At 38.6% G+C, this 20453-nt stretch overlaps 1 protein-coding gene across 9 annotated transcripts in view; it reads left to right on the top strand.

Annotated features, from left to right (window-relative positions):
* Positions 1–336: 336 nt before the first annotated feature.
* The window catches only part of dysf (dysferlin, limb girdle muscular dystrophy 2B (autosomal recessive)), a 110565-nt gene continuing 90448 nt past the window's right edge, over positions 337–20453 (top strand). For 6 of the 9 annotated variants that reach the window (XM_017709930.2, XM_037546331.1, XM_037546329.1 and 3 more), the window contains exons 1-4: positions 7967–8291; positions 12424–12479; positions 12753–12844; positions 17942–18047. In XM_017709930.2, the coding sequence (XP_017565419.1) occupies positions 8198–8291; positions 12424–12479; positions 12753–12844; positions 17942–18047 (348 nt within the window). In that variant the 5' untranslated portion in view covers positions 7967–8197. Of the gene's footprint in view, positions 614–7966; positions 8292–12423; positions 12480–12752; positions 12845–17941; positions 18048–20453 lie in introns of those variants that run through there. The other 3 variants (XM_017709933.1, XM_037546330.1, XM_037546328.1) reach the window with 2 other exon arrangements.

Genomic DNA, 20453 nt, shown 5'->3' with positions numbered 1-20453 from the left:
AATTGCTTTATAATCGCATCGCAGCCCTCTGAATCGTAATCAAATCGAATCGTGAGGTGCCAAGAGAGTCCCACCCCTAATGGGGAGTGTTGAAACTTCTGCATATGCTTTATAAAGTGATTGTAATTAGGTCCTATTTGTTCAGGGTTTTTCTTTATGATGTGCAATAAGGATATGGCACAGTTATTTTTCATATAAACAGGTGCTGTGTAAATGTGTCCTGTTGCTTTAAGGAAAATCAGTCTGACTGAACGGTCAGAGTGTGTGCGTGTGTGTGTGTGGCTGCGTGAGTCAGGCTCTCCAGCTGTGTGTGTGTGAGTGTACTGGCAGCCCATAGGACAGCTACAGCAGCAGTACCAGCTCTAGCAGACTGCTGTCCCAGACACAGTCTACTGCAGGGCTCCTCGCTTCTCTCACTTCTATTTATGGAGGCTGGAGATTCATTCTAAAGGGCTAGTTTGTGTCCAGACTCATCGTCTTTTGCCTGAGTTTGAATAGTTTGGTGGACAAGGCTGGAGTCTCCTCATGCTGCGTGTGTTTATCCTCTGTGCCCAGAATGTGCTGACGCATGATGAAGACATTACAGATGCCTACTGCTGCGTCACATATGAAGGTAAGGTTTGGGAGTTTTGGGCAGGCAGTCATAACTTGGAGATGATAGGTAGACTGCGCCCTTAAAAAGGTTCCTTTAGGGGTCTTTAGTAAAGGCAGTGGCTCTATGTAGAGCTGTGAATACTAAAAGAAACCATTTGAATGTATAAATTGTTCTTTGCCTGGGAGAATAGTTCTTTTCTATGATGGGAAATGTCATATATGTTCTTTTATGTTCCCTTTTTAAAATGATTAGAATGTAGCACCAAAAATAGGTTGTACTGTTTTTACCAGTCAAAAAACCAATAAGACACTGTATAGAACAAATACTAGTAAGGCTGTAAAGCCTTAAAAATAGATGTGCCAAAACGGTTCTTTGGAGTGATTCCACAGAAGAACCATGTCTGGTTCCCAGAAGAACCTTGCCATGGAAAGTTTATCCAAGAATCATGTTTGTAGCTGGGATGTGTGGGTATAAAGAACCTTTAAGAAGTTTAAAGAACCTTATTGAGAACGTAGGTGACCTAGCAACCATTCTGGCATTTTACTTGTCTTCTTCTTGTCCACCATTCATTGTGCCCTGCCCTCTGCCTCTGGCTTTCTTTTCTCCACACTTCAGCAGCTGAAGTTATTATTGGAATAGCAGAGTCAATTTCCCACTCACTCTCTCTCTCTCTCTTTCTGTCTCTGTGGTGGGCTGGGGTATGTAGGGGAGTCCTCTTACACTGTGGCTGTGTGTGCGTGTGTGCTCTACAGCATGGCTGTATGTTTATAAGCAGTGCTGTGTCATCAGTTTTTAGGACTGTCTGGGGCACCATTGCTCTCCACAGCCTTAATGTCATTGCTCTTTGCCCCGGTGTGACTGTAGTGAGGATTTATTTATTTATTTTTTGATGATCAATTCATTTACATATATACCCCTATTCAGCCTACAGCAGTTTAGTCCCACCCATTAATGCTGAAGTTATAAGGAGTGTTTCAGTTTGGACTCCTACTTGTATGAGACACAGGGTCACCAATCAGAACAGAGCTCTTTTATATAGTTACATGCAGAAGTTTGGGCAGCCCTCGTCAAATTACATGTTTGTTGGTTTAATAAGTTAACACATCCTCCGAAGAGAGCACACTCTTGCATGTTTTTTCCCCCCAATATGTTAAATTCACCAAATAAATAGAAGAAAAAGCCATATTTGCATTTACTGTAGAGGATGTGTTAACTTTTTTATATAATAATAAAAGGTCAGAAAGTGGTCATAATGATTAATTATCACTGTTTTTGGTACCACATCAACATTCCAAGTGGACCTTAGAAAATATGGCAAAGGTCTGCTCAAATATTGACAAACAATATCATTTACACTGTAAGTCTTTACTGCTTTTTAAACAATATTTGATGTAATAGATTATGTATGTAAGAGTGGAAATGGTGTACGTATTTGAATCAAGCAATTTTAACGCATACGACACATTTTCAGTTGGTTAATATACACTAACAGGCAAAAAACAACACTAGAAACGTTGGGCCTCGGTCATCAATATCTTCTCAAGTTTCTTCTTAAACTTGTTCCTGAGAAACATCCTAAAAAAAGTGTGTCAGATTTATGAGGGGGAGGTTTATGTAGGTTCTGTGCTGACCTAAGAACAAATTCTAAGTAAAAGTGGGTGAATATCAGAATCTTTTTAAAACCTGTGTTTGGTTAGGGAATCAGGCCCATTGTTTTTCCTAATGATTTCTGATCTACACAAAAAAGGCAAACATTCAAAAGAGATAGTTGAGCTAGGACTGACTAATCAAATCGAAGCTTGCGTAAAGCCAATCCAATCAATTCACAGTCTTTAGTGAATAACAGTTGGTAGTAGTTGAGTATTAGTTGTGCTCTTGCATAGTTGCTTGATAGAAACCTAGCAACCACACGCATCAAACAAGTGGGGAGTGGTCTCATTTTTGGGTGTGTTTTTCTCCTTAAAGGCCCAGCAATCTCAAAATGTCATGTTAGTAGGAAGTGTGTGATTGTCTTCATATTTCAGCCTCAGTCTAGCATGTATTGGGCACTGCAGAACACATTAAATGAACTCTTTTTAAATGAAATGAATTTTGTAGACTGCCCCTTGACCCCTGTTTAGGAATCACACTTGATTTGGTGTGATCGTAGACGTCATAGATAATTGACTGTAGCGGATCGTAAGCTTATATTGCATATTCATGAACTGTGAACTCTACTGACCCTCCCACACTTCCCGCACCGCTCTAGTGGAGTAACGTTATAGCTACTAGGAGATGGCGCTCAATTACAAATGCTCAGCTTTTGGATGCAGGAGGGAGGTCACCTTCTACATTCTATTCCAAATAACGAGATAAAGACAAAACGGCGCAGTCTTTTTCTGGAGTTGAAGTGACATCCAGAACAAATGTAGCAAGCATTTGTTGACTTATTTGAAACCTGGCCTGAATAACGTTACAGCTCAGTATTTGCCATCCGACTCAAGCTGGAGACAAAAGCTTTAATGACACTTGCTGAAGGGAGTGTGGATGACAGTTTTCAGCCGACACTTGATTCAGTAATGTAGCTAAGCTTACTCTACAATAATGTTAAGACCCCTAACAGCCTTTCTCTTGCTGTGTGCACTGTGCCACTCTCAGCTAATATAGACAGCTTCAGTGATTATAATGGAAACATTCAGTTTTTGTTGTTGTCGCTTGCTGTTAGGACAAAGTATTAGTTCATTTTTACCACGTGTCGCTTGTAAAGTCACTCAGCCAGCCTTCATACTTTCACTATTGCAGCTGTCTTTTCATGTTCAGATGTCTCTGACTGACAGTAAAACTACAAGAGGCTGTTGGGATTTTCTTTTTGTACATCAAGGAAACTAGAGCCTGAACACTCTAGAACACTCTGCTAGAATAACCACACCATCCATCCCTGCCTTCGCCAACATCTCCGCCAGAAATCATTTTGACATAAACAAGGATAAATGTGGTGGTGGCGGCTGGCAGGTTTCCTAGTTAGTCATGTTTTCAAGCCCTAGATTGTACAGACAGGTAAACACCTGATTAGTTTCTGTATTTACCTGGTGACATGATGTGCCCCCCGGATGAATCTAAACACCCATTTTGCAATTGAAGATGTCCGTTATTGGCTAAGCTCCTTAAAATATTACAATGACTAGGCTATCTAGTGCACATGGGTGATGTTTTAACATGGAGCACTGAGATTTCTTACCTTAATCAGACTGATGACACAAAACTGATAGGAGAGGTCTAAGATTAGTGTATGTTTCTTAGGTGACTGTGATGAGTGTATGCAGGATGGTTAATGCGAAGTCAGCAGGTTACAGGTGAAACGAAACAGTGCTGTGAACGTAAACCTTTTATTATTCAGAAACATCCTGCTGCACACTGGTCGGTGGTTGGTCCTCTGTAGCAGTTTCTCTGTGATATCTGACTCCGGTTCTAACATGTAAGACAACATATAAGACACACCAGCGTCCTGCAACATCCAAAATTTCGAAACATGGTGTACACTGCTGCCGACACTCTGTGACTCCAACTGTAGAGCAGTTCTACAATCTCAGCTTACTCAATTTCTCAGGGCCCAACTTAGCATTTTGTCATTATCACATTCAATTAAAAGCCGCACAGAGACCGCTATATAGAAAGCAAGTATAGGTCACGTGTCTTGAAATTTACAAAAAGACAGGCGCTCAGTCTTTTAGATAAACAGACAAATGCTAATGGTCTGTAAGTGCAGATAATGTTACTGGCCTACATGTTTTTACATTGTATCTTTCAGCTCAAAAACATTGAGTTTAAAGATAGGAAAACTGATTTTAAGCATGATAAATAATGTTGAAAGATTTTTTAAAATGAAATCTAAACAAGTAGAGTGTAAAAAATGAACTTGAACTTATTTAAATGCATGCTATAGCACCACTCTGCTACGTGATGCTATACAGTTTCACGATGCTGGGGTCCAGTGCAGCTGTTTTTGAACTATGCGCGCTGATGCAGTCGGCCAATGAAAGTCTTCTCATTTGAATATAGAATCAACGCCCAGGAAACAATCCAAGTTAAAATTTTCAAGATTAAAACAAACTGTACAAAAGCTGAATTAAAGCGTTTTTTCCACCCTACTCATCACAGATGTGTTTCAAAGAGCACGGTGAAGTTTATTAACATGAAAAAAAAAATAGTCATATATGTCTCCTTTAATATGAGTGGCAGCCTGAGCAGTGGGTTGTTAAGAATGGAAAACAGTGGGGGCAGCAGGCCTCTTTACTGAGTCAGTGTCAAACTGCTATGAGGTAAAATTCTCTAAGTGGCAATTACTATGTGGGCCAAGTGCTTATTTTCTTTAAGACAGACGGCTCTTCTCCATTATCAGTGTAACAGGGGCCACCACTAGCAGTTTAGAACCATTTGCTTCCATCTCAGTATGCTGACTGGTCCAAAGCTTACACTGAACAATGAGCAAGTTCATAATATATTGATGAGAATGCATTGCCCTATTTCATATGCATAAGCAATAAAACTCTGCAAAAGAAAACAGTTTTTCTTTTGAAAGAGTCCTGATAATCACAAGTGCCTGTATACCGACCCCTTTCTGAGTTTCAGACTGTTTGTGAGTATACTGAGTATATTGTTGTTAGTTTGCTTCATTTATCCACAGGGAATTCTGGCTGCCTTCTTGTTGGCTAAGACTCAATAAATGAAAATTGGAGAAGCACTGATTCATACCACTAGATTGGAAAGGTGGGAAGAGGAGAGGGTTTTCAGGTTACTGTTCTAGAACAGATACATTAGTCTACTTATTTATTTACGGATATAAGGAAAAGCATGTGTTACTGTTGTACTTAAAGAAACCAACTGTACTTATATTGAGTCATTTTTTATAATTGATATTGTTTTTTAAGTTAATTTTATTTTAGGCTGTTTGCATTTAAAACAATATTTTAAAGACAAAAAGATCACACTAAAACAAAACATTCCCTCTGTGTGAGTTTGTCTCTGCAGCCTGATTTGGCCACAAAATATTGAGTAAACATTTTTTTGCATACAACACTGGGCTGTTTTTTTAAATGATAAATGAAATGGTACTTCAAGTAGTGATTTAACAGACTGTAACACATTGCTCTGTTACGTACTTGACAGGTTCAGTGTAGTAGAAATATTAAAACAGGGTCATTCCATACCAACTGAGCTTGCCCTCCTGTTCATATATGGATTTTCTTGAAAAAACATCTATTAAGTTCATTGGACTTTGCAAAATCTCTCTAAAAGCTCTACTTGAAAAACATTTAGTTATGAGTTTTTGACGTTTGGCCTTTTCATCATCACCCAAATCTATGGGGCATTAGTATGGATGAAAATGGCCAGTGATGAAGGAAGGTGCCCACATGACAACCCCTGTGAAGTGCTCACACAGGCAGCTTTGTTGTTGTGTTGTTGTTAGCATTGTTAAGTGCCAGTGTAGTGGCCGTGCTTTCCAGTGCATTCTGTTGTTAGGTTTGAGCACTGGCTGCTATGGCAAGTCTGCTATCAATAGCACAAGGAATTTGTCCTGTGTATAACTGAGATTGTCCACACACACTGAGGAAGATGACATCATCTTATCATCAACAAATCAAGCCATTACAAGCTGCAAATTTCCTGAACCAAGTGAAACGCTATGGAGTCAAATTAGGGACTTTAATGGTGACGAGAAAAAAAATATATCGCAAATATAAGATTAGCATTTTGCATTTTACGTTCCTGTTTTGTTTTTGCAATACTTTCTCCCTTTTGCGTTTCTTTCTTTTGTTTGCGCGTCTCGCGTTTTACGTTCCTCATTTTTTTTTGCGCTTCTCTCTTTTCTTTGCTCCAGTTTTACCCTGTGTGGTAAAGGATTGGAGCTGAAAACTACTGGTCTACTGAATCAGGCCAGTGGTTCCCAATCCTGGTCCTGGAGTACTCCTGTCTTGCACATGTTGGTGTTTTGTCAGCACCCGAACTAATTAGATGGTCATGAAGCCTTTACTGTGTTCAAGTGTGTGTGTGTGATGCAGAAGGAGACACCAGAACGTGCAGATTTACCACTTTCTTGTCCTCAGTAGTTCCCTCAGCTTGTATATACCTGTATATATATCAGTGTATATAGCTGTGGTCCAGCTGGGCGACCGTCTGCCATGATAAGTAAACCGAATTGCCGCGCTGTGTGACGGTGGCTCCAACTGATTACGCGGAACGTTCACGGCACGCCTTTCGCTCTTGGCCACGCCTCTTTCCCCGCCCCCACACAGGGTAAAACCGGAGCAAAGAAAAGAGAGAAGCGCAAAAAAAAATGAGGAACGTAAAACGCGAGACGCGCAAACAAAAGAAAGAAACGCAAAAGGGAGAAAGTATTGCAAAAAAAAAGCAGCAACATAAAATGTGAAACGCAAAGAAAAGAAAGAAACGCAAAAGAGGGAAAGTATTGCAAAAACAAAATAGGAACGTAAAATGCAAAATGCTAATCTTATATTTGCGATATATTTTTTTTCTCGTCACCATTAAAGACCCTAATTTGACTCCATAAAACGCAGGCTCAGTAGTTATCACACAGCAATAGAAAACCTAAAAGTTAACATAGTACAACTATGAAATAAAACCCCTGAGTGTAATATTACAGCCAGTGAAAAGTATGAAAAATGAGCTATTTTTAATCATTTATTGAAAATATTATAACAATAACCCTGAATGCCCAGGCCAGGCCCTGTTGAAATGCCTAAAATTAGATGCCGGTTGCATTTTGTGAAGTAACATGGTGCCACATGAGCACTGGATAAAGCCAGATTTTGTCCCAGGTTTTGTTAAATGCTCAGTGATGTTTAAAGTGAGATGGTGCTTTTCTCTTGTAGCAGTAGGTGGTGCTCCTTATCAGAAAAGCCATTCTGCCCTAAACAGCCTGGCACATGAACAACCCTAAGAGTGAAATACAGTTATTAATGAATTGCCACAGCGCATTGTTCAGATCTTTTCAAACCTATTGTGTAAAGCATAAAATATATTTTAGTAGCATGACAGACAAACGGAATTGCTCATTGGATTATAGTCATTCAACGTGGACTTCCACTCTAATGAACGAAGGTTAATTTTACATTCATTTCAGTTGTATTTTTGATTGATGCAACTGTATCTGCTGATTCTGCTTAATTTTACTGAATTGAAATGTGTAGCCAAACTGAATCAACTACTTCATTTTTACTATCCAGATAGTTCCATAACTTTTCCCATCCAGAACATGGGAGAGGGAAAGAGGACAAGGCAGCAGGAAATGATTAGACTTCCTCTAGACTTATGGGCTGGGTCAGTGGATTTGGGGGGTTTGGTCCACAGTGAGTCTGTCTCTACATGACTTTGTCCCTGTTTGTGTTGGAGGCACTGAAAGCTGTCCTGTTTTTGGACTCCGAAGCTAGAATTTGGAAAGGATTTACATTCTGTATGTCCACAGTGAGAGGAACATACTGCACAAGTACTCAGACACCTCACTGTGGGGGGGACGTTCTTCTTCATCTCTTCTCATCCTTTTTTTGTCATGTGTGGAGGTTCTGTGAGTTTGTTAGATAGTTGAGTAGTACGATACGTGGCAGCATGTTGAGGTGCGTGCTCCAAAGAGCTACTAACCTGAGGAATGTGGAGAAAGGAGAGCGGCACAGCGACCCTCTGGCCAGCATCACCTTCAGAGGTAACACAGCTTCCTGGGTAAAAGGCAGTCTTGGAGAATGTTCCGCTAACTACTAAAGTCGCCATGGATCTGTGGTTCAGGGAATCCAGCTGAGATGTTATATAATCCTGGTGCCTTTTTAGAAAGGCTGGGGTTTATTTTAACAAGTTATTTCGTCCGTCAGAAATGGAGTAAGAAAGTCTTTTCTGAAAAGTATATTCAGAGTTCTTTGTAGCGTGTGAAGAGTGTGAAGAACCTTTAAAATCTAATGCACTGGTTGTCAAACTGATCCTGAGGGCAGATACTCCCCATTTTTGCTGTATCCCTGTTTTGAGCATTGGGATAGAGAAAAAATGTGGACCATCTGAGAAATCCTGAGAACTGCTTTGAGAACCACTGGTCTAAAGAACGTATTCATAGCATAAAATTTCATTTCCACCTGAAGGTTATTTCCTGGATTCGTAAGTGCCAGCCTCATTTTTAAGAGTGTATTGTGATAAATGGCAATCATATATGCACAGTAATGGGCTCAAGCATGTTTCCTGAGATCTATCCTTCCTGCAGAGTGGCTGGATCAGATGCATTAGTGTTAAGTAAGGGGAGGGGTCAGCGTGTCAGATGCAGGTTAGAACTAAACTAGTAGAGGAGGGTTGGTGACCACAGCTGTAGAAATAATGTGATAAGAGCAGATAGTATAACTAAAGAGAGGAATGTCTCTTTATGGAATCAATGAATAAAGCAGACTGTAGTTAGTCACTTTGAGACTGCACTATGAGATGACTGGCAGTTCCTTTCATTGTCTCCATTTTTCCTGTCCCAAACTGGCGCATACGGACATGTATGTTTGAGTGTAGGAGGGGGTTACCATAGCACCAACCACTCTTTTTGTAAATACAGCAGATTATATAAAAGAATCTGAGGGATTTATGTCCTTGACTCACAAAATCTCTAACACCCTGCTCTGTGAGTTTGCAGTTTATACTGTTGATATAATGTGTTGAGATATGAATGTGATTGCTGTTTAAGGGTGCTGAAAACAACAGTGCAGTTCCTGAGTTCACTGCCCACTTTGTTGATCTCTGTCTGGGCCACTTGACTCTGAATTACGTAATTGAAAAGTTGCTTTGAGATCAAGCTCTTACTCTTATGTTGTGGCACACAGTTTAATGTATACGAGATATGCTAAAATACTTCATTCTGCAAACGTGGATACATGTTTTTGGTGTATATTATTTTAAAAAGTGTTGGCTTAAAAACTGCTTCAGTTTCAATTTCAAATGATTATTTTGCAATACAATCTGTTCCAAATCATCGCATATTGCTAAACAAATCCAGTTCCAATAAGCTGCGACAGTAGGTAAAACGCAAATGAAAACAGATAGCAGTGATTTGTAAATCTACTTTGACCTGTGTTTAAACAAAAATAGTACAAAAATAGTACAAAAATAAGATGTTTCATCATATCAGCTTCAGTGTTTTTTTGTAAATACGTGCTTATTCTGAAATTGACGCCTGCAACAGGTTTCAAAAAGCTTGGGATGGGGCAGTTTAAGACTAGAAATGGAATAAAGTTTCACAACTTGACAATTTTCAGCAAAAATACAACAGTTTAAGAATAACATTCCTCAGCGGGCGTTTGCAAGGATTTTAGTATTTCACCCTCTACAGTGTATGTGATTAATAGACTTAGAAAATCTCCATGCATAGACTGGAATCCACAACTGAATGCCCATGACCTTCGACCCGACAGACGTTAGGACATTATAAACTGTCAAGCTTCTATGATGGATATCAACACATGGGCTTGGGAATGCTTTGACAAACTGTGGCCGAAAATATTAGTGAGGAACCTGCAACATCTGTGAACTGTCTCCAACTGAAACATCTCGAAATATTAAGCTGAAAACACAACAATGAATGTCCTATTTAATGTCCCAAAAATACATTTTGCACATTAAATAAAGAAGCTGCTTGCATTCTCAGAATAATGCCCTGACCACCACTGAGTCCAGACCTCAACATCACTGAATGTGTTTGAATTACTTGGGATTGTGAGAAGCAGAAACTGCAACCAATGTTACCTAATGGCCTTTTTTGATTGGGAATTGAATAAATGCCTAGTGATTAAAGTTAAATAACAATCAGTATTTTATGTTCATTTTTATTCTTGAAAAAATCTGAAAGTTTTGAGTCCGTGTGACTTATGCCACCTCATTTTATTCTAAAACATACCCAAAAGCACTCTATAAACACAGAACAATTGAAGGAAAATCAGACATGTGGATTATTTGGCCTTCGTTTGTATCTGTGTATGTTAAGCCCTGCCTGGCAGGAACTGTAATTAAAGTGCTGGTAACACTGTAGTTTCACTCAGCACTGAATTGCTGTTTTCCTGATTTGAAATGTTCTTTTGCTGACACAGAACTGTTGTTAATGTGATAGCTGCACTCAAAACAAAAGAGGTTCCATGTTGTGTCTGTGAGAGTGTGAGGGAGGGATGTTAATCTTAAAGCAGGCAAGTGCTTCCTCCCTCATGGTGTTGAATACCATCTCCATTTATAGACATTAGAGACACAAATGATCCTGCACAGAGGGAACTGTGAGTAAGCTCTGAGAGGGAGAGGGGGGAGCAGGAGAGAGAGAGTGAAAGAGAAGTAGCATTGAAGGAATGACAAGAAAAATAGCAGAACATTTCTAAACTATGTTAAAGTGGAGAAACAGGATGGAGTATCTGAGTGTTTCTGACAGTTTGTTCCATCTTAATGGAATTCAACTTAAAGAAGTCACCTGTTTTAAAACTAGTCCATTTTCTCTCTGTAGTATATTCTCAATATTTTTGTGATATCATGAAAAGCATTGCCATTTACATATATATTCCACTTACAGCAGTTTAGTAGTGTCCATTTACACAATACAGGTCAACCAATCAGAGCAGAGGTCATAAAGGCACAGTAACAAAAATAGCCTGTTTAGTTCTAGGGGAAAAAGAGAGGATGGAAAACAGTCATGTAAAATGAATTATGGCTATTTTTTCTCCATAACCCATACAAATGTCATAAGTGGTCCACAGTATTAGTCAAAATATTCCCACCAAACTTTGTGGGGTGTTATTTCCATCAAAATTCAGCATTTGTACAATTTCAGGCAAAATGTTTGGCCTTTTTTGTTGTTTCTCTGTCAGTTTTTCTCCTTTAGCTGTTGACCCAGTAGCTCAAGATTGTAAGTAGCTATATTAGACCGCCACTGGCTAGTGTAGATTAGCTTCTGAAAAATGCCTGGTAATGAATGTCTTCCAGATAAGTTATTTTAATATCCCTTGCCTTTAATTGTCCAAACAGGAAGCAAACAGCCCTTTCCTGAACTGTTTTAAAGCTTGACATACTGTCTGTGACTGAATGACATGAGAGTCAGTATGTTTTGCAGCTCTTTTGACGTAGGTGTGTGTTTACAAGGAAGTTAGTTCTGCCAAGGGAGTTATTGTGGTTTATGTAACTGCTGTGGGCATTATAATCTATCCAAGCGAAGATCACTGAGCAGATATATAAACAGACAACCTATGGAAGCATAGCACTTGTCATGAATGGGAGGTATGCATTGTTTTCCTGTTTTTGGACAGAACATCTCATAGTTTTAATTTACGGCCAGTTGGTATAAAATAACCTCTATAAGACCACCAGGTGGGCTGGCGTCCTAATTATTGTTTACAATCCATTTTAATATTCAGATATCTATTTTAATATCCATGTATGCCCAGCATTTCATTCGTTCAGAAGGCACTTCAGCATAGCATCAATCTTAGATCTGTTTATAGTTACCAGCAACGCCACTTCCTTTGTGGACAGGAAGTCAATACACAGCTTTCCTTCTCCTCCCATTTTAAGAAATCTGTTTCCTTCTATTATATGTGGAACAATCTGACCCATCATGCCTTATTCCATGCAGCATCGATGATGCCATAAACAGCTGCAGGGTTTTTGCATGTATTGTTGATACTGTGAGAGGATCTCACACCTATTCTTTGGGCTGCATCGTCTGAAACCTGTAGTAATGATCATAATATAGGTAGACCTAAAGGGCGTTTTAATGGTTATGAAATGGTTGTTCAGTGTGATCTGCAATGACACAATGCTTTCCCCATTGTTTGTTCTTGCAGGGACTAAGAAGAAGACCAAAGTCATCAAGAACAATGTCAACCCTGTCTGGAACGAGGTTGGGACAGACGTACTGTATTATCTCATTTATAAAATGGTAGCAATAGTGCTGGGAATTCTGCTTGAAAAATGAATTAACCAAACTTCTCTATGGATAAAGACCACCAAGACAAAACAACATAGAAATCCTCATTTATGGGATACCATAAAGCTTAATGATAACAGTCATGTTAGAGATTCATCTGGAGCTTGACAACCTAATGAAATTATATGACAGCCACATTTATCTCTCACTTATGCTTCCTCTCCTGACCTTTTCCGTTATACTCAGGGCTTTGAATGGGACTTGAAAGGAGTGCCCTTAGACTCTACAGCGGATCTGCATGTGGTCGTTAAGGACCATGAAAAAATGGGAAGGAACAGGTATGTGTGTTTATCTGTTTGCAAGAGTAAGTATTGGACAAGCTGCCTGTTTTACATGGTACAGTAGCCATGGTGCCATAGTAGATCTCAATACAACAAACTGACTCCTTTTATTTATCTTCAACATGCTTTTCTAGCATTTTTAATGTGCCTTGTGATACAAAGAAAACAAAGGTTGTGTGAGACAAGCATCACCAGATGATGCTGCAACAAAAGACCTGTGAAAAGTATGTGGAACATCTAAAACTGGTATAGAGTTTGTCAGACCTTTTCATAAACATCCTAATGACGATATAAACACATAATGAATCTCCTAGATTTAACTTAGTTAGCCAAAGTGGGCTGACTCATTGTTTTATACCAGAAAATGAGCTTAAGGAAAGCAGACTGAAAGAGCTCACATTTAACACCCAAACTGTGGTCTTTTCTGCTGAATTTAACTTTATTTCACAATCTTCAGATGAGAAAAAGGTATGTCCCTGTTACACAACAGCTTGTGGTAGACTATATCTGAGGCAGTAACCCAGCAAAGTGCCTTTGACAGTAGCTCTAAATGCTAATAAAGATAACTCCAGCAGCAGTTTGTAGGAGCAACACTCCTTTGTAGTGCAATTCTATGCAGGACTAAGCAGCTGTAGCAGCAATATTTCAGTGAAAATAATGATTTGGTCACTAATGTACTAATGTTGATAGCTCAGTGCTACACCGTTTTACTGAAGAAAACTGTCGTAAAATTTGGAAAACCTTCACTGAAGGTCAAGGTCGGACATGCTTGGCTTACAGTTAATGAGGTCTGATTTGATTGGTCAAGCTGGACATTACACTTTTCTCCAATGCAAAAAAGTCATCAGGATTGCCATCTCCACTTAAGTTAGAGAACCTCTGGTAAAACTAGTGTGAGTACAGGGAGTAAACAATCCTTTGTCTGTTACAAGTATACATAGATGTTTTGTTCATACGTGCTGTTTTTCCTTGACTTCTGCCTTGGCACTGGCACGGTAAACATTCAAAAAAAAAAAAAAAACCTAACATTTTTCGTTTTAGTGACTTTCGTTTAAGGGAACTGCATGCTTGCATGATTAATGTTTTACAATATTTAAAAGCACCCACTTATTGGCCTTTCTGTATAAGCCTTTAGAGTCAAAGCAGAGAAAAATAGTGAATATTATCATTTTTGAGCCTATTTAAAAATAATTTTTGAGCCTACTTTGAATTAATCAACTTAAGTTTGTCTGTCATTAAGAAGTGCATTCACAGTGCAAGCATAGGAATCTTGAACTGCGGAAGTGGACTGAATACTTTGTATATATATAGGTCTCTGGATATGGGCGCTTTTACGGATCTGATTATAGTTTTAATGGTAGTTGGTAGTTTTATTCCTTGCCACTTTGTGCTTCATGATATTTCAATAGTTTGACAGTTATGTATGTATTGGTTAAATTTTGTTGTCCGTTATCTTTCTCATTTTTTAAAGAAATTGAGATTATAATCACATGTAGCACACCACCTGGATCTTGCTGTGCTGTGTGAAGGAGCTGTAATCAAGATCATCAGTTGTGCTACACAGGCATTAGTAACCTTCAGCACTATGCATGGCTTACTGAAAGGCCTATAGTTGCTAATGTCTGTAGGGTCTGATGTAAAGATGGCCCGTATTGTGGCCGGCTTGCTGGCCTTTAGAACATTCCTTTTCATCTTTCTTCTGTCTGGCTGCACAAGTCAAAACAGTCACTTTAGAACATTGTAGAACCATGTTTAGAGCACCGGGGAATGTGTGGAATGAGCAGTGGCGTTAGCAGAAGGTGTGGCAAATGGTGAGAAACAACATCCAAATTCGCTAAACTTCCAACTTCCTGATTATTCCCAAAGGCGGTTCTGAGCCAGTCTGGGCACTGAATCTGTTGGCTTTTCTCTCCCAAAATAATTTTTCCTTGAGAAGATTCCAAATGAGAATATTTGTCTCATTAAAGTTACTTTCTGGTGATGCTATAGTTGTTCTATGTACTCGATTTCCTGTGAAATGTGAAGGTCTATTAATGACATGTGTTTCCACTAGTAATGATTTGTTCCATCAAGCATTGTTTCTCATAGAATCCCCAAGTGTACACCAATCAAACGGCATTGTTACATGTAGAGCCTGTATGGGACCTTGGTGTTCATACTGTTCATTTAGCTAATCTTACTTCTGTTTAACAGATGTACTCACACTAAAGGTGTGTTTGGGCAGCCCTTATGAGTTTTCCATGAGAAAACTGCACTCGAGCAGCTGATAAAGTCATAAATACAAGTGGTAAACTCAGGCAAGTTCCATGTAGCTCCTGTAGTTTACAAGTGATCTCTTTAGCCAGTATGTTCTCTCATACAACATGAACACAGTAGACCAAGCTGGCAGACAGTGTGCCGTGCACATAACACTGTGAATAAAGACTTGTCTGTGTCGTTTTTCATTCTAAAAGCAGCAACAAACAGCCATGTTTCTGCGTGGCTTCCATTATTTTGCTCTGAGTGATGTCCCTGGTCCATATACATTGCTCATGTGATAAATGTACTGTTTGCTGATGACCAGCCAAACATAAACAACTACTTCTATCTCTGATTTGATACCGCTCAATTTTCAGATTTTATAAGTTAGTGAGATTCTAAGATCTGATTGGCTGAGCCATTATAAAATACTCAATATGCACACCTATGACTATCACACATCAGTTAGATTCTGTTGTAATGTATGAAGTTATCAGAAAACGTTCTGCTGTTCATGGAATAGTTTACTGTTATGATGCTTGGCAACCATTCACTGTAAAGAATTCATGTAAATTTACAAGAGAAATACTGCAGTAATTACTGTATTTCTGAAATATGGCAGATTGTTATAAAATGCTGCTTTCTGAGCTACTTCTCAAAAAGGTTGTCCACATTTACAGTAATTAGCTGGTATTTGCAGAGCATACTGGGAGAGAAGCCGATATACTGGCATAGTGTTGAGTAGCCTGTGTCTGAATGTTGTAATGTCCCAGCATTCCTCTCAGTTTTGTTAATGTTTTTTCCTTCTGTGCTTTATTTCACTGTAATCTTGTTTCTGTAATCTTAGTCTTTCCCCAAAGAAAACACTGAATGTATTTTCAATGATAGTTGAATGATAGTATTTTGTGTTTTAGGGAACTAGTTCATCCCATAATATCATATGAATAGATATCTTGTTAATGCTTCTTTGTAGTCTGAGTGACTGGTATAAGTGTGTGCAACCTCTGTAATGTGATGTTCAGCTGATGGTGTGATTAAACAGTACTACACTGTTGTGAAACATAACTTGTTAGTACACTTAACAGTGTAACAATCTGCATAAACGTTCAAGCATTTGCTTCCTGAAGCTAGCTTGATGGGTTTGTGATGTTGCACTATATAACATAGTAAAGCTGTCCTCAGTGAGCTGGGGGTGCTCATTAGAGTACATATGAGCTGTGCACTACAAATACAGATGTGCAGGAAGAAACTGTACGTAGTAATCAACTATTTAGAAATACAGCATAGTCTTGTAATTATTTGAGTATTGTAATAAAAACAGTAAATTACTTAGTAATAAATTAATAATTGCTACAATAGTTATTGAACATTTTATCATACTGTTGTCACTCTGCATAAGTGTAACACATGGCTTCAAATGGCTCATTGCTTAATTCAGTCTTTTCTGTGGAGTTCTGTGGCACTTCTACATAAAGAAGGTCATTTTGTGGAATGTTTAAGGTCACTCAGGACGTCTTAGACCCAGCGCTGTGTTTTTGAGACCGGAGAGGTGCAGGAGGAAGGAAGAGTGGCATAAATGGAAGGGAATGCCCACAGGATGTGACTCACTGGGGTCTGCCATGTCTGTCTTTAGTCTTACCTTCACAGATGGGAATAGAAAGAGTCTTTAAATAGGTTTTTTTCTGTTTTTTTATTCGTGTTTCTGTCGATTACTGTTACACATTATTAAAGAATGGAAATGTTGTACCATCTTTCAACCACTCGGTGACACTTTACAAGAAGTGAACGGGCAGAAAAAAAAGGAAAGAAATGGAAGAATCCAGCACGTCTTTAGTGCTTGGTTTGCTTTAACCATGACAAGTTCAGCCGCATTTTTCAGAGTGACTGTTTCCACATAATTCCATGAGTGTTTCAGCAAAGAGACAGCTGTAGGAGGAAAGTTGAGACAGAGTGACTAGACGCTGAAGTATCCGTCCCAGTCTCACACTTTCTTGCATTCTTAGGTATCTGTCTGTGTGTGTGTGTGTGTGTGTGTGTGTGTGTGTGTCTTGGAGGCCCTTTAGACTAATTTTTATACTTGACATATCACACACACATCTTCACATATCAAACTCTCTCACACTACTCAATCTTGTGCATACATTGTTATATTTCTCACAGCCTGAGACCGCATTGAAGTTTTTACAGATTGAAATTCTGATAATATAGGCCTGTAGAAATGATAGCTAGACCACATTAACCAGCTTTCTAGATGCATAAAACACAGCTGACAGTTATGATTGACATTCATGGTCCTTGACAACAGGGAGTAGCTCTGAAAAAAATGCTTTGTGAGATTCCCAAGACAAAAAGCTACAGTGGTGCTGGAACCAAGTGTAATATTTTTGTGTCATTTCTTTAATTGGGTTCTCTTTATCTACTTTTAGGACTTGTGTGAAAATCTGATGATGTTTTAGGTCATATTTATGCAGAAATATAGAAAATTCTAAAGGGTTCACAAACTTTCAAGCACCACTGTACAACTCTTTTTAGTTTGTTGTGTATTTGCAGAATATTTTTTGTGCAATTTCGGCTGCCTGTTGTTCTCTGCAGCTAATATGTCAGCATCCTGCGGTTACAAATCAATGTCAAATATCAGTTACAAAGAGTTCTTAACACCAGACTCTTCTAGCCACTTATATTTTAAATTAAATAACTTTTATATCAATAATGATTCTTATTATCCAGAAATCTGGATTATTATTTAAACTGCGGCACCTTCCCTTTTTCCTGCTATTATGTAAGATAATGCCTCACACAGCTATGTTTTTATATTATTTGTGTGTGTGTGTGTGTGTGTGTGTGTGTGTTCTGTAGGTTTCTGGGCGAATGCCGTGTTTCTTTGAGAGATGTACTCAACTCCCCAAACCTCGCAGCTACCTTCACTGTATCCTTAGTTGACACCAAGAGGAACAACACTGGGGTAGGTCTCTCTCTCTCTCTCTCTCTCTCTGTGTACCCTTCTCTCTCTCCCACTCTCTCTTTTTCTAATCTGAGAGTGAACTCACACTATAAAAACTGCTCATCAGTTCCTCCTAAAAATGACTTCATATAACTTGTCATTTTATTGTTTTTATTTAATTCATATACGGTGGGGTCTGAGACCTCTGGTGAAACTTTATGTTGCTTTCCTTTCTAATTTATTACAAAGGTTTTCATTACAAATGATATCATCATAACAATGTGAGTGAAAAGTAGAATCTTAGAATGTTTACATGAATTTCATAATTTCTTAGTAAATCCCCCCTTTTCTCCATAAGGTAGTGAAAAACATCCTATCCTCCTATCAGGAGATCAAATCCACCTGAGAGTCATCTGGACATGTGTTTTAATGGGAGAAATAAGACTAAAAAAACATTCTGACCTTTTTGGACAAAGGGCTTAGCATGGTCATTTTCATGAATTTAAAGTGACCTACAAGTAGTGCAGAATTTTGGATTTTTTGTCTTCAGTTTAATGTTTATAACGTTTCTTTGTTTTAAATTTTACAATATTCTAAAACTTTCAGCTGTTTATTTCCAAATTTGAATGATTTTATAAATGATGAAATACATAATTACATTTGAATGGTGTAGCAAAAAGAACATAACAGCTCTCAGCTTCTGAAAACACTTTCTGGGAGAGAAAAGATGCTCTCTGCACACACACAGATGTGCGTAAGATCTGCTTAATACGGCACTGTTCATTCTCATAACCTGCTCTAGACGCTCTGTGATTAATCACTGGTAATTTCCTCTGAGTGATACAAAAATAGCAGCCTGTGGTTTTTACCTCATGTGCTTATGTAAGAGGTCAGAAACACCCAGTCCCGGGTACAAGTGCCAGTTTCTGTATCTCTGTGTATTTGTATCCAGATAAAACTCTGAGTGGCATTGAGGAGGAGATCCAAACATGCCTGCCTGCTTTTGTAAATATAACCAGTCTTGTAAATATAAACAGTCCTTAACTGAAGCTCACTAGTGAGTTATAAGCTAGATGGACCTCTCACATTCCTTCCTGATGTGGGATTTGAAAATTAAGTATGCCATATTGCAATAACATGTTGTAATATATGTTCAATACATTAATAATTCGAACACATAAAATATCTACCTTGGTATGAAAATAGAACAAAAAAAAATCTGTTGTTGAATATTGGCAGTATTTTGTATTGTATGTTCAGTATACAGAGCTGGAGGGCCTGGAGGGGCTGTAGGGACTACAAGTATACACTGTATTCAATGTTTCGGAATACAGAACTTAAGTATTCAGACCACGTTACATTATGTAAATGCAGTATTCCGATTACAGTTACTTTTATAATATTTAGGAAAATATTTTAAGAATATATAGCCACTACATGTAATCTATACACTATCTTTAAAATATATAGCATCAATATTTGTTTATTAGCCATTTTAAAATGAGTTCACAGTGCGTAAAAACATGCTCTAAATAAGAATTTGAAAACAGCTTCCCTAAAAAAACTGAAGCACCTGCTAAAACCTGAGTAGACTGATAAATCAATGTGACCAGCAGTGGACTGAAGTGGGTGATGAGAGCCAAAATAATTTAGAATTATAATACATTTTTCCTGAGACATGTTTATTCTGAATATGTTCATTTGTTTGCCCTGAAATGGAAAACTTTGCTGAATATATTAAGAACAGTGTGTTTTGCCCAACACTGAGTATCACTTTACCTTTTTGAATGGAATCTCTTCATGGAATCACCTTCAGCCTCCTGTTAGACCTTAACCCCCCTCCCCCTTTAACCCTAACTAAAAAAAAACACTCACCTTCTACCTCTCTCCACCCTGTTCACACTCTGAGACTGTGCTGTTGTCATCTACGTGTCGCTTCCTGGCATTGTGTGTGTGCGTGCTTTTGTGTCATGCCACTGAATGATGAAGGATGGAAAAGGAGAAGGTGGAGTTGTCCCTTTTAGCTGTTTTGTATCCGTGTTCTCTGGAATAGCTTGACCAGAGGAAATAACTTCAGGAAAGTGTGTTGTGTGTCCAGGTACTGCACTTATACCAGGACACTGCGTTCAAAAACAACTTCAGCAGCGGCCATATCACTCCCACTCGTTCCACAATGACAATACAAACCTTCCATAATATCACAGTATGATAATTCTGTCACCTTGTGGAAGAATGCAGGAATTATTATTAGGAATAGGTACAAAACAGCACTTCCCAAAAAGTGCATGCAGAACCATATTGGTATGACCAAGCACTGTCAATTTCTCTGAGAATTTTTGATGTGCCTTACATTAAATAAAGATAAGAGATGCTACAACCTAACTATATTTCATGTGCCATCACGGGGTCTTAAACTCACATTGCCTT

The sequence above is a fragment of the Pygocentrus nattereri genome, chromosome 2, assembly GCF_015220715.1.
Source record: "Pygocentrus nattereri isolate fPygNat1 chromosome 2, fPygNat1.pri, whole genome shotgun sequence".
In the NCBI taxonomy this organism is placed as follows: domain Eukaryota; kingdom Metazoa; phylum Chordata; class Actinopteri; order Characiformes; family Serrasalmidae; genus Pygocentrus; species Pygocentrus nattereri.
The sequence above is the reverse complement of the archived record's forward strand: the minus strand, read 5'-3'. Positions and strand labels throughout refer to the sequence as shown.